Source organism: Xiphophorus hellerii, chromosome 19, assembly GCF_003331165.1.
Source record: "Xiphophorus hellerii strain 12219 chromosome 19, Xiphophorus_hellerii-4.1, whole genome shotgun sequence".
Classification (NCBI taxonomy): domain Eukaryota; kingdom Metazoa; phylum Chordata; class Actinopteri; order Cyprinodontiformes; family Poeciliidae; genus Xiphophorus; species Xiphophorus hellerii.
In genome coordinates this window covers 9,337,214-9,358,745 of record NC_045690.1, presented here as the reverse complement: position 1 = coordinate 9,358,745, position 21,532 = coordinate 9,337,214, and the positions used below count along the sequence as shown (strand labels likewise).

The 21,532-nt window shown below is 37.0% G+C and overlaps 1 protein-coding gene across 1 annotated transcript in view; it reads right to left on the bottom strand.

The window, feature by feature from the left end:
* Positions 1–3,292: 3,292 nt before the first annotated feature.
* The window catches only part of cnksr3 (cnksr family member 3), a 34,229-nt gene continuing 15,989 nt past the window's right edge, over positions 3,293–21,532 (bottom strand). Inside the window, exons 2-13 of the mRNA XM_032546716.1 lie at positions 20,581–20,744; positions 16,645–16,847; positions 15,818–15,905; positions 11,856–11,897; positions 10,980–11,099; positions 10,732–10,791; positions 10,252–10,320; positions 9,367–9,513; positions 7,271–7,395; positions 6,321–6,508; positions 6,144–6,230; positions 3,293–4,989 (exon numbers count right to left, since the gene is read on the bottom strand). Coding sequence (XP_032402607.1) covers positions 4,700–4,989; positions 6,144–6,230; positions 6,321–6,508; positions 7,271–7,395; positions 9,367–9,513; positions 10,252–10,320; positions 10,732–10,791; positions 10,980–11,099; positions 11,856–11,897; positions 15,818–15,905; positions 16,645–16,847; positions 20,581–20,744 — 1,583 coding nt within the window. The 3' untranslated portion in view covers positions 3,293–4,699. The remainder of the gene's footprint in view (positions 4,990–6,143; positions 6,231–6,320; positions 6,509–7,270; positions 7,396–9,366; positions 9,514–10,251; positions 10,321–10,731; positions 10,792–10,979; positions 11,100–11,855; positions 11,898–15,817; positions 15,906–16,644; positions 16,848–20,580; positions 20,745–21,532) is intronic.

Below are 21,532 nucleotides of genomic sequence, written 5' to 3'. Positions count from 1 at the left end.
GTTGGTCTATCACACAAACACACACACCCCCACACGCCCACACACACCCACACACAAAAACATTGTTACAGAGTTGTAACATGACAGAATGTTATGAAACTCTAAATTTAAGCATTCAAAGGAAAGGGACAATTTTGCATCATCTGCAGAGGTTTAAAAAAAGATTATGCTTCTCATCTTGGTGTATTTTCCATTTACATAAAAGCAGACCACCTTTGACCCCTGGCTTGTTTAAAAAAGATTCCACTGCCTGCTGACTGTCCCTCCCTCTTGAAAAACCAGGACCCACCCTACTCTTATGTTTCTGATGTGACCTACTCAGTGGGAGTTTATATGTGGGACAGAGAGAAACTCACCGGTTCAGGAAGTCCCTGCTAGAGAACCAGTCATGTTCCTGTGATACATAAAGTTATTGTTAGTGCATAGAAGTTGAGAGGCCCAAGTAGGTTTCACAATGATTTAAGCCTTTTTTTAAAAAACATATTAATGAATATGTTTTGGTACTTTTGGTGAAGTCGGCAGTTCTAAATTCACAAAACATAGACATCGCGTAAAATGTGAATGAAAGACTAACTTGCATTTAAAAACGGCATAAGATTAAAAGAAAATCTTATGCCTTATGGAACACACTTTAATATAAAAACAAGAAAATGGTAAAACATGTTTCAGTTATATGGGTTAAAGGGTCACAGGTAATATTTTTGAGAACTATCAGATTGACAGTAAAACATTGCGACAGTCCTCTACCTTGTGTTTGGACTAGCTCAATTGTTTTCAAGTTATCTTCATGAATAGCGGCAGTATTGTAAGAATTTTGGACATTTCATAATCTATGAAACATATGTGCTGTGGTTAACTCGCGGTTGGAGGAATTCTTCTCTAAACCACTGTCAAGGGAATCCAATTTATCTCTGGAACAAACAGGAGACAGAAATAACTTTACTGTTTCTTACTGAGCTCTTTCAAGTGTCCTAAGGCTGTTTTAGATACCATGCATGCATGTCCTGCAGGCTAAAAATACAGGCTCTACATCCAGTTTTGAGTTAAAAATCAGAATCCATGGTCCACACAGGCAACATTTTTCTCATCACAGGCAACATTTGATGCAGCCTTGAGGACAGATGTGTTTTTATGTACTTATAAAACACAAACAGATGTTAGAATTTAGCATAATTCATAAAAGAAGCATTAAAAACTAATCTCTTACCTAAGTAACAGTCACAGAATAACTTTAGAAAAATCTAATTAATTTGAGCACATTGATTTACTAAGGGATTAAATAAATCCAAGTTTAAAAGTTTATAGTAATCCCTATAAGGAATGTGATGAAATCATTTTACATAATTTTGAGTTTATTAAAGTTTTTATTTGTTCTAAACAATCCCTGCCTTTCTGTTACCCTGGCTTATCAATATGATGCATGCATCCGATTCTGACAACCCACTGTTAGAGAACTGCAGCAAAGACTGATATCCTGAAAGGGAACTGATTTAAGAGGCATGTCAGATCCAGGACATGTTTCTAAATGGACAGCTTGATAAATATTAAGACTACTTACTCTATAAAATATAATGTATGTCTGGGAAAATGAATCAAATAAAACAGTTTGACTCATATTTTTAGATTTTAGTACAAAGAAAAACAAATTTTACAAAAGTAAGAAGAAATTTACTTACTTGACTTCCATATTTATAATTATAGCTTGTGATGTAATGGAGAAAAGGATTTCTTGCACCATTAGTGCCTTTTGGTTATGGAAGATATTGCATAAAAACATGAGAAACTTTAAAAAAAAAAAAAATTCTTAGGATTAAAGACTTTTTTCAGGCACATGTGCCTGCAAAGCTGCAGGTTTCTTACCCCTCATCTAGCACTTGTACAGGGAGTCAAATATCTATCTTTACACTCCATCAAAGAAGACTAAAAGCGACTGCTTACTGGCAAGAGGGAAGTGTGCCAGGTTTTGACAGGAAAGCTAGTAAACATTGTCAGGGGTTTGTTCGAAGCAATCATTTCTTAAAAGGCAGTTTTATCTCCCCCACATGGTGAATAATCTCAAAGACTGATTTTTTTTCTATATTTCCACTTAGATTAAGCAACTGCTATAAAAAAAAAAAACACATCCCCCTCTTTAACAAAAAGATCATAAGCCTATTCATCCTGATCACATAAAGCTCTAGAAGTTTGAGCACCTGGAATGAAAAACTCATTAAAATGTGCCCCTGACATTAGATTCACACAAATGCTTTATTTTTAATTGCGTATGGGTTTCCAAATGTTCTGAAATCACTACATTTAGTTTTTGATTCACTTTTTACGCAGTACTCTGAACTTCATTGGAAGTCAACAATGTGCAAAAACAAAGAAAGAATAAAACATTCACTTAGTATGTTCTGTTTTAAACGAGTAACACAAAAATGTGATTATTTAAAAGGTAATTTTTCAAAACATGCACCAACTAGCAGTAACTGAGCATATCATTCCTGTGAAACCATTTGTGTGATGTGCAGGCATGAAGCATTAGTTGTTAGCAAATGCATGCAGTTGGTTAGGCAGAGTGCAGGTAGTGTTTAAGCAGACCACAGGTTTCCAGAAAGTGCAAATTAAATGAGAACCGCAGGCGACAACAGTTCAGCAAGCACAGGCAGATGGAAAGAAGTGGTGAAGGAGAGATAAAAGAGGCTTCTCTCAAAAATCCAACTCATGCAATGCAGTGGGAGAGCAGCAAGGAAAGAGGGAAAGAACATTGTGTCAGTTTCCAAAATGGTTAGAACTTCAATTCAACGCTTAAGCTTTCTGGTGGTTGTCGGAGAGCCAATTTTCAATAAACAAAAGCCAAGGTGACTCTAACCTGCTCTTTACATGTTTAAAACACAACATATGTGCAGGAAAAATGATCTCCTGATGGAAAACCTGCTTTGACCATATGCTCCCTTACAGCCTCCCACCCCCAAGTATAATTTAGAGTTCAACAAAGGGAGTAGTTACATAACCATTACCATCTGAGACGGAAGAAATAAAGGTAACCTGACATTAGCTATCTTGTGTCACCACATGCTTAAAAAGCAGAATCAGTTTTTGCCTCGAAGGTTAAAACAGGTCAGAATGACAGACGGCTACAACAGACTGGCCTTTCCTTTACAACGCACCGTTTTAGGCACATAAACTGATACAATTACAGATTCATAATGCAGTGTTCAAATAAAGGGAAAGATAGCAAATCCTTTAATATTCATATAAGGACACATTTGTCATTCAAGGCATGACGACAAAATAAAGACAATACAAAAAGTCACTGAAATGAACTGCTGTCTTTAATAAAATGCTTTTCAAATCTTACAAAAAGGCAGATAAAGTAACAACAGACACTTCCTGTAATTATTTTTAAATAACACTGACATTCTCTTCTTATTTATCCATAGCAAAAGTCATCAGAAGGCTATTGGACCCATGTTTCAAAGACACCAAAGGGCCTTTAGGAGGGTAACTGCAGAGTAAACTGAAGGTCAATGTGCATAGTCTTAGATATGCACAAATAATTGCTTATTAATAAGTGTAAACATCAAAACCCAATGCAACTTGGTGAGCTTTAGTGGCCGCAGAAACCTTATGCATAGCTTACAAGAGGCAACTAGTGGCAGACTGAAATGTACAGTGATGTGAAAACAACTTTCAACATCTTACAGATTTCTCCTGCTTTTGCTTTCTTTTTCTTTGCCATACTTAAATCTACCCAAACCAATCTAGTCATTTGTAAAAAAAAAAAAAAAAAAAAGAAAACAAAGAAAGAAAAAAGTAATCAACCCCATGTTAAATAAAAAATTAACCTTAATTAACCACATTTTTTAGACATTATTTGAATCATGGGTTAAAAAATTAATTACACTGAAAAATCTCAAAGTGATTTAAAGAAATTCAACAACAGGTGGGAAACAAATTGCAGTATTATAATTATAATTTTGTAAAGTACACATGTCCTTTGTGTGAATGGGTGGGTCAAGTGTTTTTTTCATTTATTCATGTTATCTTTGTCTGATATTGGGGCTTCTTTGATTATCATTAACAAGTAAGCAACGAAAAAGCAAAAGAAACCTACAAGTGAAAAAAATGCTTGCTCACAGTACTATAAATAATGTGAAAAATATATATATATATTTCAGGAAAGAAAAACATCAAAATCTGAAGCAGTTTCTATCAAACATTTTTCTCCACTTACTTTCACTTTATAATTTATTGGAAATGAAAATCTACAGAAGCATATAACTAAAGAACTTCAAGTGATTAAATATTTGTTTCAGAGAGCATCTCAATGGAAAAATTACATAACTTAATATGTACACAGAAGTCTACAAAGAGAACAAAGCCAAGGTTTTTCTAGACCTGAGCAAACAGATTCTCAGGAGTTTTGTAGTCTGAGATTAGGATTGAGGGCAGTGTTAAAGAGGCAATGACTTAATGTAGTGAGTAGGCTACTACAAAGCAAGGTTGATTGTGGGTAGTAGCAGTAGTAGTAGAAGTAGTAGTAGTAGTAGCAGTAGTTGGTAGTAGCCCTAACACCATGAAGTTATGGAGTTTTGGGGTCAGAGAGGAGAGTGAGAGAGCCCAAAGCTGCCAAAAAACAGCTGGACGTTTAAACGTCAAAGGCACTGAGGAAGATCACAGGACAGGAACAGGAAGCCCCGGCACAGGAAGCACATCATCAGTGAGTCAACAGCTTAAGCCGCGTGATCCAACTGACCAGTAGTGAGCGCTCTGCCGGGGTGCGCTTTGAGATGGAGCTTACGGGGGCCTTTTTCGTGTCCTCCTGGTAGGGGATGGTGGCACTGTTGTGGAGGTCTGAGTTGGAATAGTAGCAGCTGTGTCGGATGCGGTCCACTCGGACGAGCTGACGCTCCCTCGCAGGCCTGTAGGGTGAGGATGCAGGCGGGACCTCCTCGGCAATGGTGGGAATCCGCTCATTGCTGAGGTATCTGTACAGTAGGTCCTCACCTAAGGAAGGAAGACAGTAAAAGATTCTTAGCAAAGAGGTAAAAGAAAAATATATAAAGCTAGCATCGTGTTTATATAAAAATTGAGAACTCAAAAGATAGTCAAGAAAATCCTCTACATTCCTTTCAACAAAGTACATTCCTTTGTTGACATATGCATTTTTTTTTTTGCCCCTCCAGGGGGTCTTTTGTGGGCTCTAGTGTCCCTTATATGACAGTGGGCTGACAGGAAACGGGGAAGGAGATGGGGGAAGACATGCGGCAAATATCGTCGGGTCCGGGAGTCGAACCCGCGACAGCCGCGTCGAGGACTCAAGGCCTCCAAATATGGGTCGCGCTAACCACTACGCCACCACGGCACGCCCCTATGCAATTTTAGTAGAATTTCTTTAAGCTGCTGCAGTTTAGCCACAGACCTAACAATGTCCCGGATAATAAAACACTGACAAACATTTCCATGGACTACTTTCTTTAAATATTTAACGAATCACTTCAAATGACACTTTAATCCAGAGAATGGATTGAAGTTTATAATAGAGATCCACAGAAAACTGTCTGGTGATCAAAATCGACTGATTTGACAATTAAAGGGTTCTGATTAGTGATTGGAAGCCTTTTCTCTGCCTGTGAACACCCCAAACAGTAATATCAACAATCCCTAGAGTGGAAGTTATTACTGAAAGGAGAACAACTGTTAGTCAGTTTCAAATTGCGTTGAGGAAAGGTGGCTGTCAACACAGTCTGCTAACAACAAAGAGGTAAACTTCAGTAAAAACCAGAGACTTTAAGATTTTACAGTGAAACTGCACTGTTTGGCCTTTTGAGCCATCCTACTCTATCCCTCATGAAGCATGCCTATTCCCGAAAGAACACACAGTTAGTAATCAGATTTAAAATAGTTAAAAATGTCAATTAGGTAATAAATCGGTATAGAACAAAAAAATATGTTTAACTGAAGAATCTCTTTGCCAGAAGAATTTGAAATTATTTGGAGATTTTCAGTGATGTGCATAGATAGCTCTAAGTATAAGGTCTTTGAGAAATTATAATTTAGTTTTATACTAAACATTCTATAAAGAAGTGTGTATATATACAGTATATATATATATCAAATGGCTGTAGAATTAGCAAACCAGTGATTAAAAATATAAATACCTTTTCTGCCATGTGCCCAGGGCTTGGCGTATGTGTCCACTACTGCAACACAAGTATCTGCTGGCATCGACAGTGGCCTTGGCTTACCTTGAGACAAGAATGTCACATTTGTAAGTTCTATTTTCAGAACATTCTGAGTCCTTATGCATCAGAAAAGTATTTATTTAAAATACTAACCACGTGAAGCCTTATGCTCCCTCATTCTGGGCTGGATTACGGTGGCTTCAATGGGACATCCGGGGTTTAACTTGTCATAATCTGTGATGGTGGTACGTTGTCTGCTCTCCTGGTCCAGGAAGGAGTTGGGTGACTCAGAGCCCTTCGGTCTTTTACTAATGCTGGAGAGGGATTCTGATCTCATCTCTCTGCACGCAGAAACAAATGTTTGCTTATTAATCACAGCTCAACCCACATTTCTGTGGAATCAGAGTTAAAAAACAAAACTAAAAAAAAAGAAGTAGATCACGATGACTTACAAACAAATAGTGTTACATGAACAAGTCTAATCCAAGGGAACTGAAGAGAAAAGTGTGCAGTGTGGGATGCAGAGTGGGCTGAAGATGAGCAGATGAGAATGTGTAGTGATGAGGAAAAAGAGATGTGAAAACGTGACTGCAGCCCACTATTTATGAATCAGGTTTAAATATGTCTGATGTTGCATCATAAGACATTGTTGGGAAACATTTCTTCAGCAATTCCTCACTAAATTTCCTATTTTCAGCCTTTTAAATTAACTTTAAAATATAAGATACCACAGGTCACCATGAATTTGTGGCATATATTTCTGTACTACATTGGATTTGAATAAAAACACAGAGACTACAACAAAAACACACAAAAAAGGAAAGAAGGTAGGACACAAAAAATGGAAAAAAAAAGAAAAAATAAATACATTAAAATAAAGTAGCACACAAGGAAGGAAACATAAAAAAATGGAAGAAACAGAAAAGAAATACTAAAGAAATTAAAGGACATAGAAGACAATGAAACAAGAGACATAAGACACACAAAGAAATGGAAGTAAATTAGGAAGGATTAAAGTTATCTTGATACAAAGAAGGGTAGAAAGTAACGCACAAAGGAGAAAGGAAAGAAGACCACAAGAAAGATTTGAACACATGGCTCACCGTGGAGTGTACGGCACTGGAGGCGGTGGAGGAATGTACAAGTCCATAATAGCTGGCTTCTCCTTTTTAGTAGATCCATTAGCTGAACTGGAGGGGGACTGGGATCGGATCAGAGAGGAATTATTCTGTAAAATAAATATTTTTACATAAGTTGTTACATCCTGATTACATGGTGAAGCCCTCAATAAATCCAGCTTCAACATCAATCACGGTCAAAAACAAAAAGATTTTTTTAAAAGTTTTTGGCTTGTGCTTTTTCCACCTTCAAATATTGCCTAAATATAACTTGTTGGTAAAAGGGAGGAGCTCACCATATGTGGTGAGACGTTTAAGTGCTTGTGTGTGTCTACAAGTATAAATTTTCTTGCTTGAGGTATGGGAAGATTGTAAGTAAAGTCTAAAATAGACTGTAAGACATTCACTCATTTACCACAGTTATGTTTCCTGACTCAACTACTAAATATTTGGCTTTTATCTGCTGCAGTTCTCAGCCTTAAATGGAAAAACTGTTCCTGTTACAGTTTTTATTACATTTTTATTGTTATTGACATAACAATAAAATATATATATAAAACAATACATATTTTATTTTTACTGTTTTTATATAACAATAAAAACATCCTATTTCATAGGGGTTCCTGTTGAGGTTTTAGTTTAAAATATATCAAACATATGTAGTAAAACTAAATCTTTGTAAGTCAGGCTGAAAGACGTGGCTCTGTTTTGGCTTTGAAGCCTCATTATCAAAGATAAACTGAGATGTCTAACTCTGATTTCCTCCAGAACCTGTTAAAACAAGCTGCTGGCGTTTATTTTCCCCATTGTTCCCCAAACCTCTGTCTGCTGCTTAAAGATATCAAATCAGTTATTCTCTCATCTTAGCTTCTCAGGTTATCAAGCAGGCCACGCATGATAGCACAGTTCCACAGTGTGAAAACTGGAAGTGTAGGATTACAGCGGGCTAATAGACCTACTGTATGTTAAAACAGGAGTCAGATGAGAGATAGCCTCATGTCAGGTCTGATGGGCTCACAAGATGAAGTAGAACAAATGTACATCTTTTGCAGGTTGCTTCTGTTTGTTATTTTTAATAACACTAAAATGTTCTAGATTAAACCAATTTTAGAAATCAGACAATAATGATCTGACTAACTACAAAAAAAAACATTTTCAAGTGATGATTTAATCTATTAAAGGAAAGCTTATAAAATAATCCTGTACGCCCTGAGAAAATCCACGAAGGGATTGTCCAGCATTAGGTCCTGACCTTAAGTTCAAGTACACTTTGGTCACTCAGGATGATCTAAAGCACAGCAGCAAGTCCATCTTTACATGGCTCAGAAAAGGACGTCTTGAAGTGGCTTAGTCAAAGTATCAATGCTGTGGTAAAACGCTAAATATGTCGGTCATGGTCGAAAACAATTCTACACAGAGAAGTGGGCTAAAATTCCTCCACAGCAAAATAAAAGACTAATTGCTGATCATTACAAGCGCCTGGTTACAATCTTTGTTAACCGGTCAAGTTTAGGATGGAATAACTTTTTCACATAGAGCCAGGCTGGTTTGGGCACCTTTTCTCCTTCAGAAAATTGGTTTAAAACTGTATCTTATATTCATCCAGAATGTATTTTGTTCATAATTAAAACAATTTGATAATCTGAAACAAGTCATACAAATAATATAAAAATAAGAAAAAAAATCAGTGGATGGGAGGAGAACTTTATTTGCTTCACATTTCCCAGTTACCTTTAATGGTTTTATCTAGGAAAATAAAGTACGTTTACTACGTTATGCTCCCATCTCTTTGTAATAAAACACCTGGGTCACTTTTTTGTGTACTGAAATAAGATAAACGGACCAAAACACTACAACAGGCGGCTTTATCTATTAGACTGAATGACTTAATGGGAGTTTTTTTTTCCTCTTTTGTTGTACCTAAAGATAAAGCTCAATAGTGTATTGAGCTCAGCCAGCAGCATTCTCAAGGTGGCTCTGTTTGAACATGCTGATTCTGGAACCAACTCCCTAAAAAGCTAATAATTAGTTGACAGCGATTAGCCTGACATGAAGAAAGAGATGGGTCTGCAAGTACTCACCTGAGGTACGGGGGGCTTCCAGCGCATGTTCTTAAGTGGGGCGGGGGTGAAGCTTGTAGTTCCTGTCGGCCTCTTCTTCAGTAGTAGAACCACACCTTTGGGGTCTTCTCTCAGTTTGAAAACAAGGTTTTTCAACTGCCAGCCAACCTGATTGAACAGGCAAAGAAAGTCTGATTTTACATAGCACCATTAATGTACAAGATAGTCCTAAAATAAACAAAGGTTGCATTCAAGTTATTAAAATAAAACAGTGATAGAATCACTTAATCATACAAAAATAATATACAAGTTTTAAGAAATGACTATGCACATTATTAGAAAATACTGATAAAATAATATTTAATCTCCTTGGAAACACTGTTGTAAACAGTAACAGGACTGAAAAAATAGACGTTATTTGGAGATAAAACTAATTCTGAGTACAAAGCAACAGTTAGGTTTCATGTGTGCTATGTGGATTTCAATCTTATTGAGTCTAGCTGAGGGGTTATTGCTATCTCTGCATACATGGGACCAAAATAAATAATAAAACAGTGATAGAAACTGTCCAAACCCTTCCACTTACTGAATGACATGCTTACTTAATAATTGTAAATGACCGTGGTCATGCGGTGTCACAGATGTTGTGTCATCAACATATTTATTGAAAGATACGTTGTAAAAATCCATAATCTAGATATTTAAAAAAAAGTGGGCTGAGAATAGAGCCTTGGGGAGCCCTACGTGTGACCTTTGACTCCACACATTTATATAATTGCCAAAATAGTGCTGTTCCTTCTTGTAAGGTGTCAACCATACTAGATATAACAAGATAGAACCAATTACTAATCTTATTACCATTACTACAACTTGTAATTAGTTTACAATAATAGATATTAAGCTCACCACTGTTTGTTGGTTGACCTGAATCACTTCATCCCCTGCATGGATCTTCCTTGAAAGGTCTGCAGGAGACTGAAAAAGAAATGTAGAAAGGAATTATTTCTCTAATTGGTTTTCTCATCACATCGAGGCCAGACAGGATCAACTTGTCATGATTTGTGATGATTCAGATTCTGATTCACATTCCGAGATTGGAGGCGTTAAGATCCCACTGTTGATGTGATGCTTGTACATTAGTCACTGGCTTATCGTTTTAATGTGGGTTTTAAAAAGGGTAGGCTTTTGTGTAGATGCTGTTTGTGACATTTTCTTATCAGTGAAATCACAAACAATTCCCCTTGCACAACCTTTATCTCCTTCAGATTTTGAAACTTTGTTTTCCCACGTTAAACGAGGAGGAGGAGGATGAGAAAAAGTCTCAGACATAAATAAATCCTTCAAGGAGAAAGGCTGAATGTGTTTTTTAAGTTCAGTTATACTTACATGCTCTGTAGTTCCAGTGATGACATGCAAACCATCGTACGTCGACTTGATGTACATTCCCTAGGTTGAAAAACAAACACCCAAAACCTTAATTGTGGTTGTGGTTTAAACACAATATTCCCAGAGGGAGACACATGGTGATGGAAAAGTGGAAGGCCACAATCTGACGTGCATTTCATGCATTCCTGGGGAATTATTAAAAAAAAAAAAAAAAAGCAGGATTTAACAAACTCTTATGAATTCCTCACCAGCCCCTCGCCTGGTTTGATGTTGGTCAGCTGGACTTCTTCCAGACAGGCAGATTGGCTCATAAGGGGGTCCGATGTGGTTCTCACGGTCTGGTCACAGATGTTGTTCAAAGTCTTGGACTGCAGAAGGACAGGTACAGCAAAATGACTCGAGAGTTGGACAATGAAGTCTAAGACCTTAGTAAACTGTGATCAAGTTTATTTTAAATGCAGAAATTATATGCTATGGCTTTATTGTCATTGGGAAGACTGTTAACTTGACTGTTTTCCAGACAACATTCTATTCAACACGCCTTACTGCACAAGAAACTGTTCACAGTGTGCTGTGTTAAAGTATATTAATTAAAAGTTGAGTGGAAGGAAAATGCATGTACAAGCAAGACAGGTGTAGCCTTGAAAATATTTTGACCTAATGCCCATTCAAGCACTAGGATGAAGATTCTGAAGAAGATTTGGAAGGTGTGGACAGTGTTTGGACTTAGTGGTTCAGTAGCACACAGATGCTGCAATAATGCATTCCTTCAAGTAAAAAGAGTAATGTACTGAGCAGATATACTATACAGTACTATTATACTTTTAGATAGCCCAATTATTCTGCCAAAAGAGTCTACAGAGTGTCAGCAACAGGAAACCCTGATTGATAGCTGGGGCGTAGCAGAGCCGCCCCCTCTGCTGGCAACCCTATGGACCTGTCTGCTCTTTGCACTCAGAAAATGACCTGATCTGTTGAAATCAAGTCATACAATTGCTTTGGTAAAAAAAAAAAAAAAAAAAAAAAAAAGCTTTTTTCTGCAGTATAAGAATGTATAATGGAACTTCTGGTTCTGATTTGGTTTACATTTTATGGACTTACAGGAAAAGATATGGTATACTTACAACTTCCAGAATCTTTTCTTCCATCTCATAGACGCTGCAGTCCTGTTACAGGAGAGAAATGACAATAGATTAAACTTGTGAGCAGTAAACAATAAAAAGAGAGAGAAGGTTTTCTATGAGTTGAGGGAAAGAGACAGAAAAAGTATATGGTTCAGCTAAAAACGATATAATCAGAATCCCATATATAGAAATAAGAAAAATGGGGAGGACCCACAAATAAACAGCTTGTAGTATAAAATTACCCCTTTGGCTGCATTTTGTGGATGCCATAATTGCATAAGGATCTCCTTGGTTCATTTTAGAGCTCTGGAGCTTAAATGGTTCTTAAGCGGATATAGTGATGACATAAAGATAACAGCAGAGGCAAAATGTGTGATTGTAGTCTGAGAAATTGTTGACCAAAGCCATTTTTTCGCCAAGCAAATGTAATGCAGCTTTTCACAGTTCCTTCTCACAAGCAGGCAATATTGTTATGATACTGATTGATTAGATGTAAAAATGCATCTCAATAAATTACAATATAATAGAAAAGCTCTTAGCTGCAAGCCATAACCATCAAAATTAACAGAAATAAATGTGCAAAATACATTGATATAAGAAATTCACTCTTTTAATTGCATTAAGGAAATAAAGAAACCTTGAGATGATATTTATTCAGATGCACCTGTGAGAGATGCTAAAAACAAATCAGCTAAATCAGCTTGGAAACTACCCACTGTGTCCTGACACAGCTTTAACATGACTGGATTTGACACAGCTGAGGCAGTAAGACTGTGGGGGTTATGGAAGTTATTTTATTATAAAGTACCCCAATTTCAGTTTTCGTTCACAACACAGGACAACTGTCTGTTGAATCCAGACAGCTAAAAAAAAAACTACTTAACCATAGTCTCTTATTTCTTCAAAGTCATCAAAAGCCACAAGCTACTGTCAACACAAAGTAAAGAAAACTGTTATGACGTGTGGGGGCATGTCCCAAACACAAAAGCAGTTCTGTTGGTCTTTGTAAATCCATTGTGCAGACAGCGAATGGGGGTCGAGAACATTTCTCTGTATTTCCATAGCTTTGCACATTCCACAGGGTTAAAGGGGAGCATCTGTTTGCAAAAGCACTTGGCCTGCCATACTGCTGATTTGTTTGCAGTGACAAGAACTGCATGGCCGTATGTGGGAGAAGCATCTTATAACTCCTAAATATTCTCAAATTTTACATCATTTAAAAGAACTCTTTGTTTCTTATAATACATTTAATGTTGCAATGTTTACATTTCTTGAGGGAAATTAAAATGCTATTATAAACATGGTATGCAGGGAAAAAAACAAAACAAATCCTCCCATTTGAAAAAAACAAAAAAACAAAAAACATGTTTCCATGCAATCTAATTTCTAATGTCAGCCTACGCCATATGGTGGTTTCAGAAAGAATCTATGCTTGCATAAACAAGCAACTGCATATTTCCTGAGGCCCGTGTTTGGATGAAAACATGACTGACTGAGCCAAGAGGAATGGACTAAAAAGGCATGTTTCAAGAGATCTCGAAACAAAACAGTTTAATTATAGGCTGCAGACATAATCTGGCCAGTCTGCCATCAAACATTTACTGAACCTTCTTATCACAAATATAAAACAAAATGAAAGCAGTGCAGAATAGTAGCTAAGTACTGTGAGACACTGAGGACCAATTCCCAGGATGCACTGATCCCTTAGATTACACATACTCCCATAACCAGCGTGGATCAGATGACTGTGTGCAGCTTTGATCTGCTAGCATGAAGTGACCGAGGGACAGTAAAAAAAAAATAAAAAAATCCAGATACTTCAAGCCTGAATTTCTGATATTTGTTTTTCATGTAAAACATTTTATCTTAAGTTATCTTGATTAATTATTTGCCCACTAATAACTGTAACTCTAATATTTTAGAGTCAGAAAGGTATGAAACAGGTAATTGCACTTGTTTTTATTGTTTTTCAAAATGAGTAAGTAATTTTTAAATGTACTTTTCAGACTTATAACACATGAACTGAACACTCTTTGTTTAATATGTTCAGGAAATATGGATGAACTCTATAAAAGTAAATTGGTGAAGAGGATGGACTCTTCCTAACTCACTAACCCACTGTTAAAAACAGTATGTTTATAACATACTGTTAGGATTTGTAATCCTACAAATAATTTTGTAGGATTATTTGCCAGTTCATCGACTGATATAAAACCCTTATACTATAATGTTTTCGGCTATATCATCCAGCCCTAGTTTCAAGTGACTTAGATTTCCCACAACACCATGATGTTGTGAGAAATCTAACTGAAGACCGACTAATAGTTTTATTAGTGTGACTGACACTGTCTTCACAATAATATTTTGACATATACGTTATTTTAATTAAACCCTCACAAGCAAAATTCGGGCTGATTTTGCATAAACTGCCTTGCTAATATAACGTATTTTGTTGCCAGAGTTACTTTGTTTATATTTTATATTTTGGAGTAACAACAGTAAATCATAAACTTTCATTTTCAGTGCAGCTGCATAGTTTCCCAACAGTACTTTTGTCCTGAGTGGACACTGTGTTATGGACTGTTGCTCGGGTTTGCATTCCAGACATAACTTAATATTTTGAGCTGCGTTCCAGGCTGGCTTGGAATTACTCATTTCTTTCATGTTTCTTACACATTTCTAAAGACACAAAAATGTACTCCACTATCGAGGAACAAGTTGGAACACTAAAATTTGCATTCCCTTTAAAAGCAGGAAGCCTAAAATAGTTGCTCCTTTGAAAGACAATGACATCCACTCTGCTCGGTCAGCCAAACATTGGTAATGTGTTCTCAGCTTTATGGCCCTGCACACTGGCTTCATTCAAGCGCAACATATAAATTGCATGATCTAAAAAGGTCCAACTCAAGGCACAAGTTCATGAATAGCCTGAGCCAACATCAGGCCGTAGTTCCCCATCATCATAAAACCAATCAGCTGGTCAGTCTACTGTGCACCCAATTTATTAACCAGTGGTTTTCAAGGTGAATGAAGTGAGAAAGTCTTCTAAGAACTTATGACACAGTTTTATACAGTTGTATTTTATGATGAAATTAGTTACTTGCTATGGGCTAGATTCATTGACCAAACTGCTTCTCTGCTCAGGCCATGAGAAAAAACAATTCACTCAATGATTTTGAGACTTTCAGCATCACCAACCTCTGCACCCGACATGGCAGTGTGGGAAACGTATACCCCCCACTTCTCTTCCAAAGACCATGACTGAGCTGCCCACAGTAAATCAGCAGAGGTGCTGAAATCCCAGACTCTGGCAAAGAAATAGGCACTCTGGGAAAGGAATTTATTTCAAACCAATAAGACCCTAAAACGACACCTGGAGTCTCAGCAGTCATGTTCACAAGAAGTATAAACTGCTCAATGCAAACCCTTAAACGATGAAAGGCCGTGCATTCAGTCTATAGAAATGTGTGCAATACAATAGTGCCAACAGCTGGTAGATTCTGTATTAATCTAAGAGAGGAGAAATAAGAAATAAGATGTCTGGAAGCTACAGAAAAGACCAAAACAAAAACCACATGGCAAAAAAAAAGACGGTAGCCAGAGGATGGTTGCCAGTTTCCTTCTAAAGAGTCGAGTTTTATGCAGCAACAACAAAAAAAAAAATACAAAAAAGAAAACCAACACCAAGCAATAAACAACCGCTTGCTGAGGGGCCCAGGAGTGTGACCTCATTAGCCAGCATGAGGGAATAAACATCCCAAGAAAAACACTGGCTTCTGCATTAATGTACTCAGACTGCTGGCTTCAGGCTTGTGTCATGGCTGCCAGACTAGATTTCCTCCAACGCTCTTTTAATGTGAACGTCTGTGCCTGGGGGTTAATGTGTGCACAGTGGAAAAAGGCTATTATGTGCATGTTTTTTGTGGTTTTAGGTAAAAGCGTGATGGTTTTAGCATGCAGACCTGCTGAACTGTGGTGGTCAACTCCAGGCACAGCTGTATGATCTTGTTCTTGGTAGCTGTGAAGTCACTGATCCCTGTGAGAGGTGTCCTATAGTAAGGAGAGAGAGAAAAAAGGAAAGATAAGATTGGAACAGGCCAATTTTTCCATAAATGACCTCTATCTATGATTAGCATGTTGAGTACTAAAAATAAAATCCCTATTTATTGAAAAAATACAAATGCAAGAATTCCATCTATTTCCACTCCAACAAAACACCAATCAACAGCACGTGTCAATGTATTTTTTCAAGACTAATAAAACTGAATAAAGGTTGGCAACAAATGCTTTGATACATAAGTAGAAGATAACTTTGTCTTTATCCTAGATAGATTAAAAACTACTAGCTAAGGTTTTTTGCATTACAGTTCTTAGGGGAAAGGGGGAATAAAACTGAAGGAAAACTGGAAATCAGTATCCGCCAGCAAAGATCTGCTTGGTGCATGTCTATTGAAAACTTGATATAGTCGTCACTAGAGACTCTAAATCAGCAAACAAATAATACTGACAAACTTCTTAATATGTTATGCTTTTAATGCATAATATGTTATGGAACCAGTCAACTGGAGAGGATACTGTCATCTAAATCAAAAGCTGACTAGCAGCTATATATAACAGAACTTTGTGGGAAAAGTCTGACTTTCTCATGACCCCCCTTCCCCCCACTAAGAATTTGGAAGATGCTGGCATAAAATACCAGACAAAAAGTTATCGTACCTGAAATTCAACCAACAAAATGATGATGCTCTGGTATATGATCTAATACTTAGGGGTAATGGAGTGCAGTCACCTATCAAGCCAAGCTAGGAGGCTCTTTGCAGCACCAATCAGCTCCACCACAGAGGTTAGGAAGTCATTTGGTGGCTTGCGAGACATGCTTCCCTCAGATGGGGGGCTTTTTCTGCGATCATTTGTAGCAATGTGAAGACTGTTGGTTGCAGCTCTCATCCTCACGACAAGATTCTTCAGGTTATCCGTTTCCACTCCATAGTTCTGAAATAAGATTAACAGAAGGTTAAAAGCTTTGAATTAGAAAAATGCATTATAAAGATGTCAATCAGGTTAAATAATAAAGTCTGAAAATATGACAGTCCCACTCTTTTACCCTAAACAAAGAAGTCTTTTTAGTCTCGGGAAAAACATGTTTTCTGTACTGTAAATGGATGTAATAATTTCCCTGACAGAATCTACTGGTGAAAGATTTGACTGTTTTTTCCCCTTTGTCTTGGTGAACCTTTTTTTATTATCTTAGCATATATTTTTAGAACTTATAAAACATATGCTATTCTCTTGTCTGTGAGAATAGCAATTGTATAAAAAAAATCCCTCCCAGTGAGTCTGCAGAGTTTTTTGGGTTTTTTTGACGTGCATGAGAAATCACCTGATTTTTATCAGGTTTGCATTCTTGAGCCCAAGTTGTTTCCTGCCATTGCATTCCTCTTATTTGTGGAGAATTCACAAGCACAGGGACGCTACACTCGGCAATTCCAAACATCACTGAGCCGAGCACAAATCAGTGCCAAAGTGAGCAAAAGTCACTTTTTGTTTCAATGTAATGTGTGACATAAGCAAACTAATGTTTTTGACTAAACAAATGGTATTAGAATAAAATGTTTGCTATGAGTAAACAGTGGTCTGGCACTCATTTAGCATCAGCTTACATTGTGCTGAATTTGTGCCAGCAGCACTGCTTTATAATGACATGCCAGTTGAATAATGTGCTTCCCAAAGAGTAAAACGGCACGTGTTTGGCAATCATTGCCAGAAATCTGTTTTCTTTTATTCTGCTTTCAAACATCTGCTCCGAAAAGAAGTATATACAAACTGATTCACTAATCTTCAGTCCCAAGAAAAACACTAGGATAATTTGAGCATTCGAACAGCAGCTCTTAGTGGCTTTGTTCGTGTAATATTCCATGCTAGCTGGAATATAGAAACAATAAAATATGCAAACACATTTGAAGAACCTAAAAAAAGAAGGGGAAATCATCTGAGTCTTTGGCTTCACATTTACATAGTTAAAGTGCAACTTTAGCAAAAAGAGAATTTGAGCATTTTCCAAGACAAATGCCTCTCCTCCCTTCTTATTAGCAGTTTAATCACACACACAGGAGCTCTGACTTTTTCACAGATGCCTAGAGAGCTTTTGTCCTACATTACTAGCAGAGCAAAAAAACCCAAAACAAAACAACTCCTTTAGTGTAACTTTAACCTTGCCTCCTGATTACAAAGTCTGGATTTTTTACCCTTTTATTTTATGTTTTTCACCTTTTTCTTAGTTTTTATTTTAGAAGATAACAGAAATAACTGCATTACCACTATAATGTGGCAAGACATTGAAAATCTGCCTTCATTTAAAGTCTCAAAGTTTCAGAAACAGAAAGTATCGTTCAAGAATGGAAGCCACTTCTTGTTTAGTCAAACTTTAGAATTCTTTTGTAAAATGCTTGAAGCAAAACAGTAGAATCTTACTTTCTTTAGAGTTTATGACTAATGTGTAGTGGCCAAGCATCATGTAAGAGGATATCATGATTTGCAGGTGAGCTAGTGGAGTTTCAGAGCAAACCCTGGCATGTTGGCTTTCAACACCAGCTCTGCAGAAGACATCAGTGAGAGAGATGTCCAGTAAAAGTGTTTAATGTATATCTTCGTCCCCAGACAGCCGTTAGAAGCCCTTAACATTTTGGGTGTAAGAGAAGCACAGTCATAGGGCGAATGTGGCTCTATGGTAGAGTAGTCATCTTGCGATCGGAAGGTTGTAGGTTCGATTCCAACTTCCTCCTGCCACATGTCGATGTGCCTCTGGGCAAGGCACTTAACCCCAAATTGCCTACCGATCTGCGTATCGGTGTATAGATGTGTGTTTGTGAGCTGCGACTGGGTGAATGTGACTCGAGTGTAAAGCGCTTTGAGTGGTCAAAAATGACTGGAAAAGCGCTATATAAGTTCAGTCCATTTACCATTTTCCTGAAGGGTTCATGTGGGAACATCTATCTTGTAATTTGGGCTTGAATGTACCGTCATACCATTAAAATGTGAAATCTTCGATATTATATGTGTATGTGCATAAACATTTAAACGGAAAGGAGAAAATGAAAAAGAAGGGTGAAGTGTCAAAAAGATTACCATGACAGGAAATGTCTGACTTAGCAGTTAATAGAAAAAGGAAAGAGTTTAGGAGGAGCATTGTGGTGTTGATGTCTTCAGTTCCTGTCGGTTGCAATGACCTTGCCTCAGGGAAAGCTAATTAAATCTGGGGGGCTTCACTTCCTCCCAAGGGGCATGTAGAAATCTTAAGCCATTCTTAATAAGGAAACCTCAAATGAACAAAACTCACAAACCTGCACAGCATCAGTCAGAGGTGAAAGGTTGTTGAGAGTCCAACATCCCTGGTTTTGACTTCATCAGAAGATAAACAGATGGGGGAAGTTTATGTCTGTCAAAAACTTTGAAAACTGCCTACATTTGACAGAACACGGCAGGGTAATTCAGGAAATATGTATTGGAACTACTTTCTTCTTGCTACCACGATGCAACATATTGCATGGATGTAAACAAACCTGGCTGTTGGTACTGCAGTAATGATAAACATCCCTGCTGTATTGATGCTCCATATGGTACAAAGGGAATGAATGCTAAATCTATAGACAGAAAGACAACTGTGCAGGAGTCAAGTGCTTCCATGTGTCTACTACAGTAGTTATGCACAAAGAATTTAAAGAGCAACCCCATAAAGGATGAATTACACCTCTCAGTTGTTTGAAGGCATAGGAAACCAAATAAAACATATTGTACATATACGTATGTCAGGTATTTCAGTCTATATAGTCTTTTTTTTTTAGATTTATTGTTCAGTGCTGATTTAAGATGGTTAAATCTCAATACATTGTATTATAATCTAAAAAGTACTTTATTATCCCAAATAAAATGCACTGTTATTTGTGTTTGCAATGTGACAAAATGTGTGACAAAGGTGCAGGAATACTTTTGCAAGGAACTATATAATAAATCTAACAGAAGAAGATATTCAACATAAATTTTTCCCAGCCAGATTCATGACTCAAAAAATAAATCATCCATGGTTAAGATGTTTAATCATGGTAAAGAAATATATATTTCTTTGATGCTTTACAGAAGCTGGTTCCAACCAGGTTCAGAGCCAAACCTCTGCTTTGGAGCGAGACCCAGACATTTTCATGCTGAGGAGACTTCAAAATGCAAGTTTGTTTGTGGCAAAGAACACACCATACGCAAGCGATTAATGTAAAGTGTTTTAGGAGAACACCATGTCAGAACTGCTGACACTGATAAAAATGCAAAGACCACATTCTGGACCCTTTAAGACACAGGAAGTGATAAAACTCTAAATCGATCCCATCTGCTGGAAAACCTGGGTTTCTTGGAAAACGAAGCACAGAGGGTTTGCATTTTTCTTTTCATGAAGAAACACTAAAGGAAGACTTTTTTTTTTTTTTTTGGACTGCTGGAATGAGAGAGAAGAGGTGAATAGCTGAAGACAAAAATCCTTCCACTGCTTAAACTGCCAATAAAAGCACTAAATCTCTAAGAACTCCTCTGGCCCATTTTCTCACTAATACTGTCGTGTGGAAAATGATAAAAAAATAATTGCCTGGAAGTAAATGAAAGTCCTATGGCCACATTTTATGAATGATCTGTTTAATCACTGAAGATGGACATCAAACTGAACACATTTAAATTCACTCACCAAAGCACAAAGCAAATCGACGGCCTCAAGGACCAGTTCCTGGTGTCCAATCCTTGCAACGCCCAGTTCCTCCAAGTCTTGATGAGTGATCTTTAATAGCTGTTCTCCGCTGATCTTTTCCCTCTCAAAGTTACTAATATACTGCTGCAAGCTGTCATCCAACCCTGGAAACACACAAAAGGGAAAACATAAATCTCCTGTAGAAAAAACGCCCTCTAAAATAAAATTAAGTTGTTTGTCTTAAAACAACTTAATTGTTGGTAGAAGAGGAGAGCATGAAAGAGAGGGTCTTCTCTGTAACAATTGCTGTTGCCCTGGACATTGCTAATTGATCCAAATCCTGAAAAATCATAATTTTCTTAGCATAATATTAATATATATCAAGTAATATTTCTAATATCTTGAACATAACATCCTGGTTGATTCTATTTTCTTTTATTGCCTTTGATAGCTGCTATTTTTTTTTATTTCATTGTGTTTTATTGTACAATGACAATGCAGGAATTATTTTCTATTGCATTAGTGGGACATCTCCTTCTGTCTCAATATTCTGTTTGAATAATCATCGGCCTACGCATAAATAAGCACTCAATGCTATTGTGACAATGGTTTAAAAGTTCATTAAAATTATGTTCAATACACATTTGAGTTGGTTTTAGATGGCCTCTTGAGCTAAACCTTAGCTTTAGACTTCAGGACAAACTTCTCTGGATTTATATAAAATTAATAGAAAAGAGTTAAAAGCTGCAGGTAAAATATTAACTGATTATAACCTTTTAACAGAACCGCAGTTCAAAAATCCTGAACAGTCCCTTTCTTGCGGAACAGAAACAATACAGTTTGGCTTTATTAGCGTGGGTCTTAAATGCACAAGTCTGCACAGTGCAGATAAGGAACAGGTGGGACGGCCATATTTGTTAACTAAACAAACTGTAAACGGAACAACGGTTGA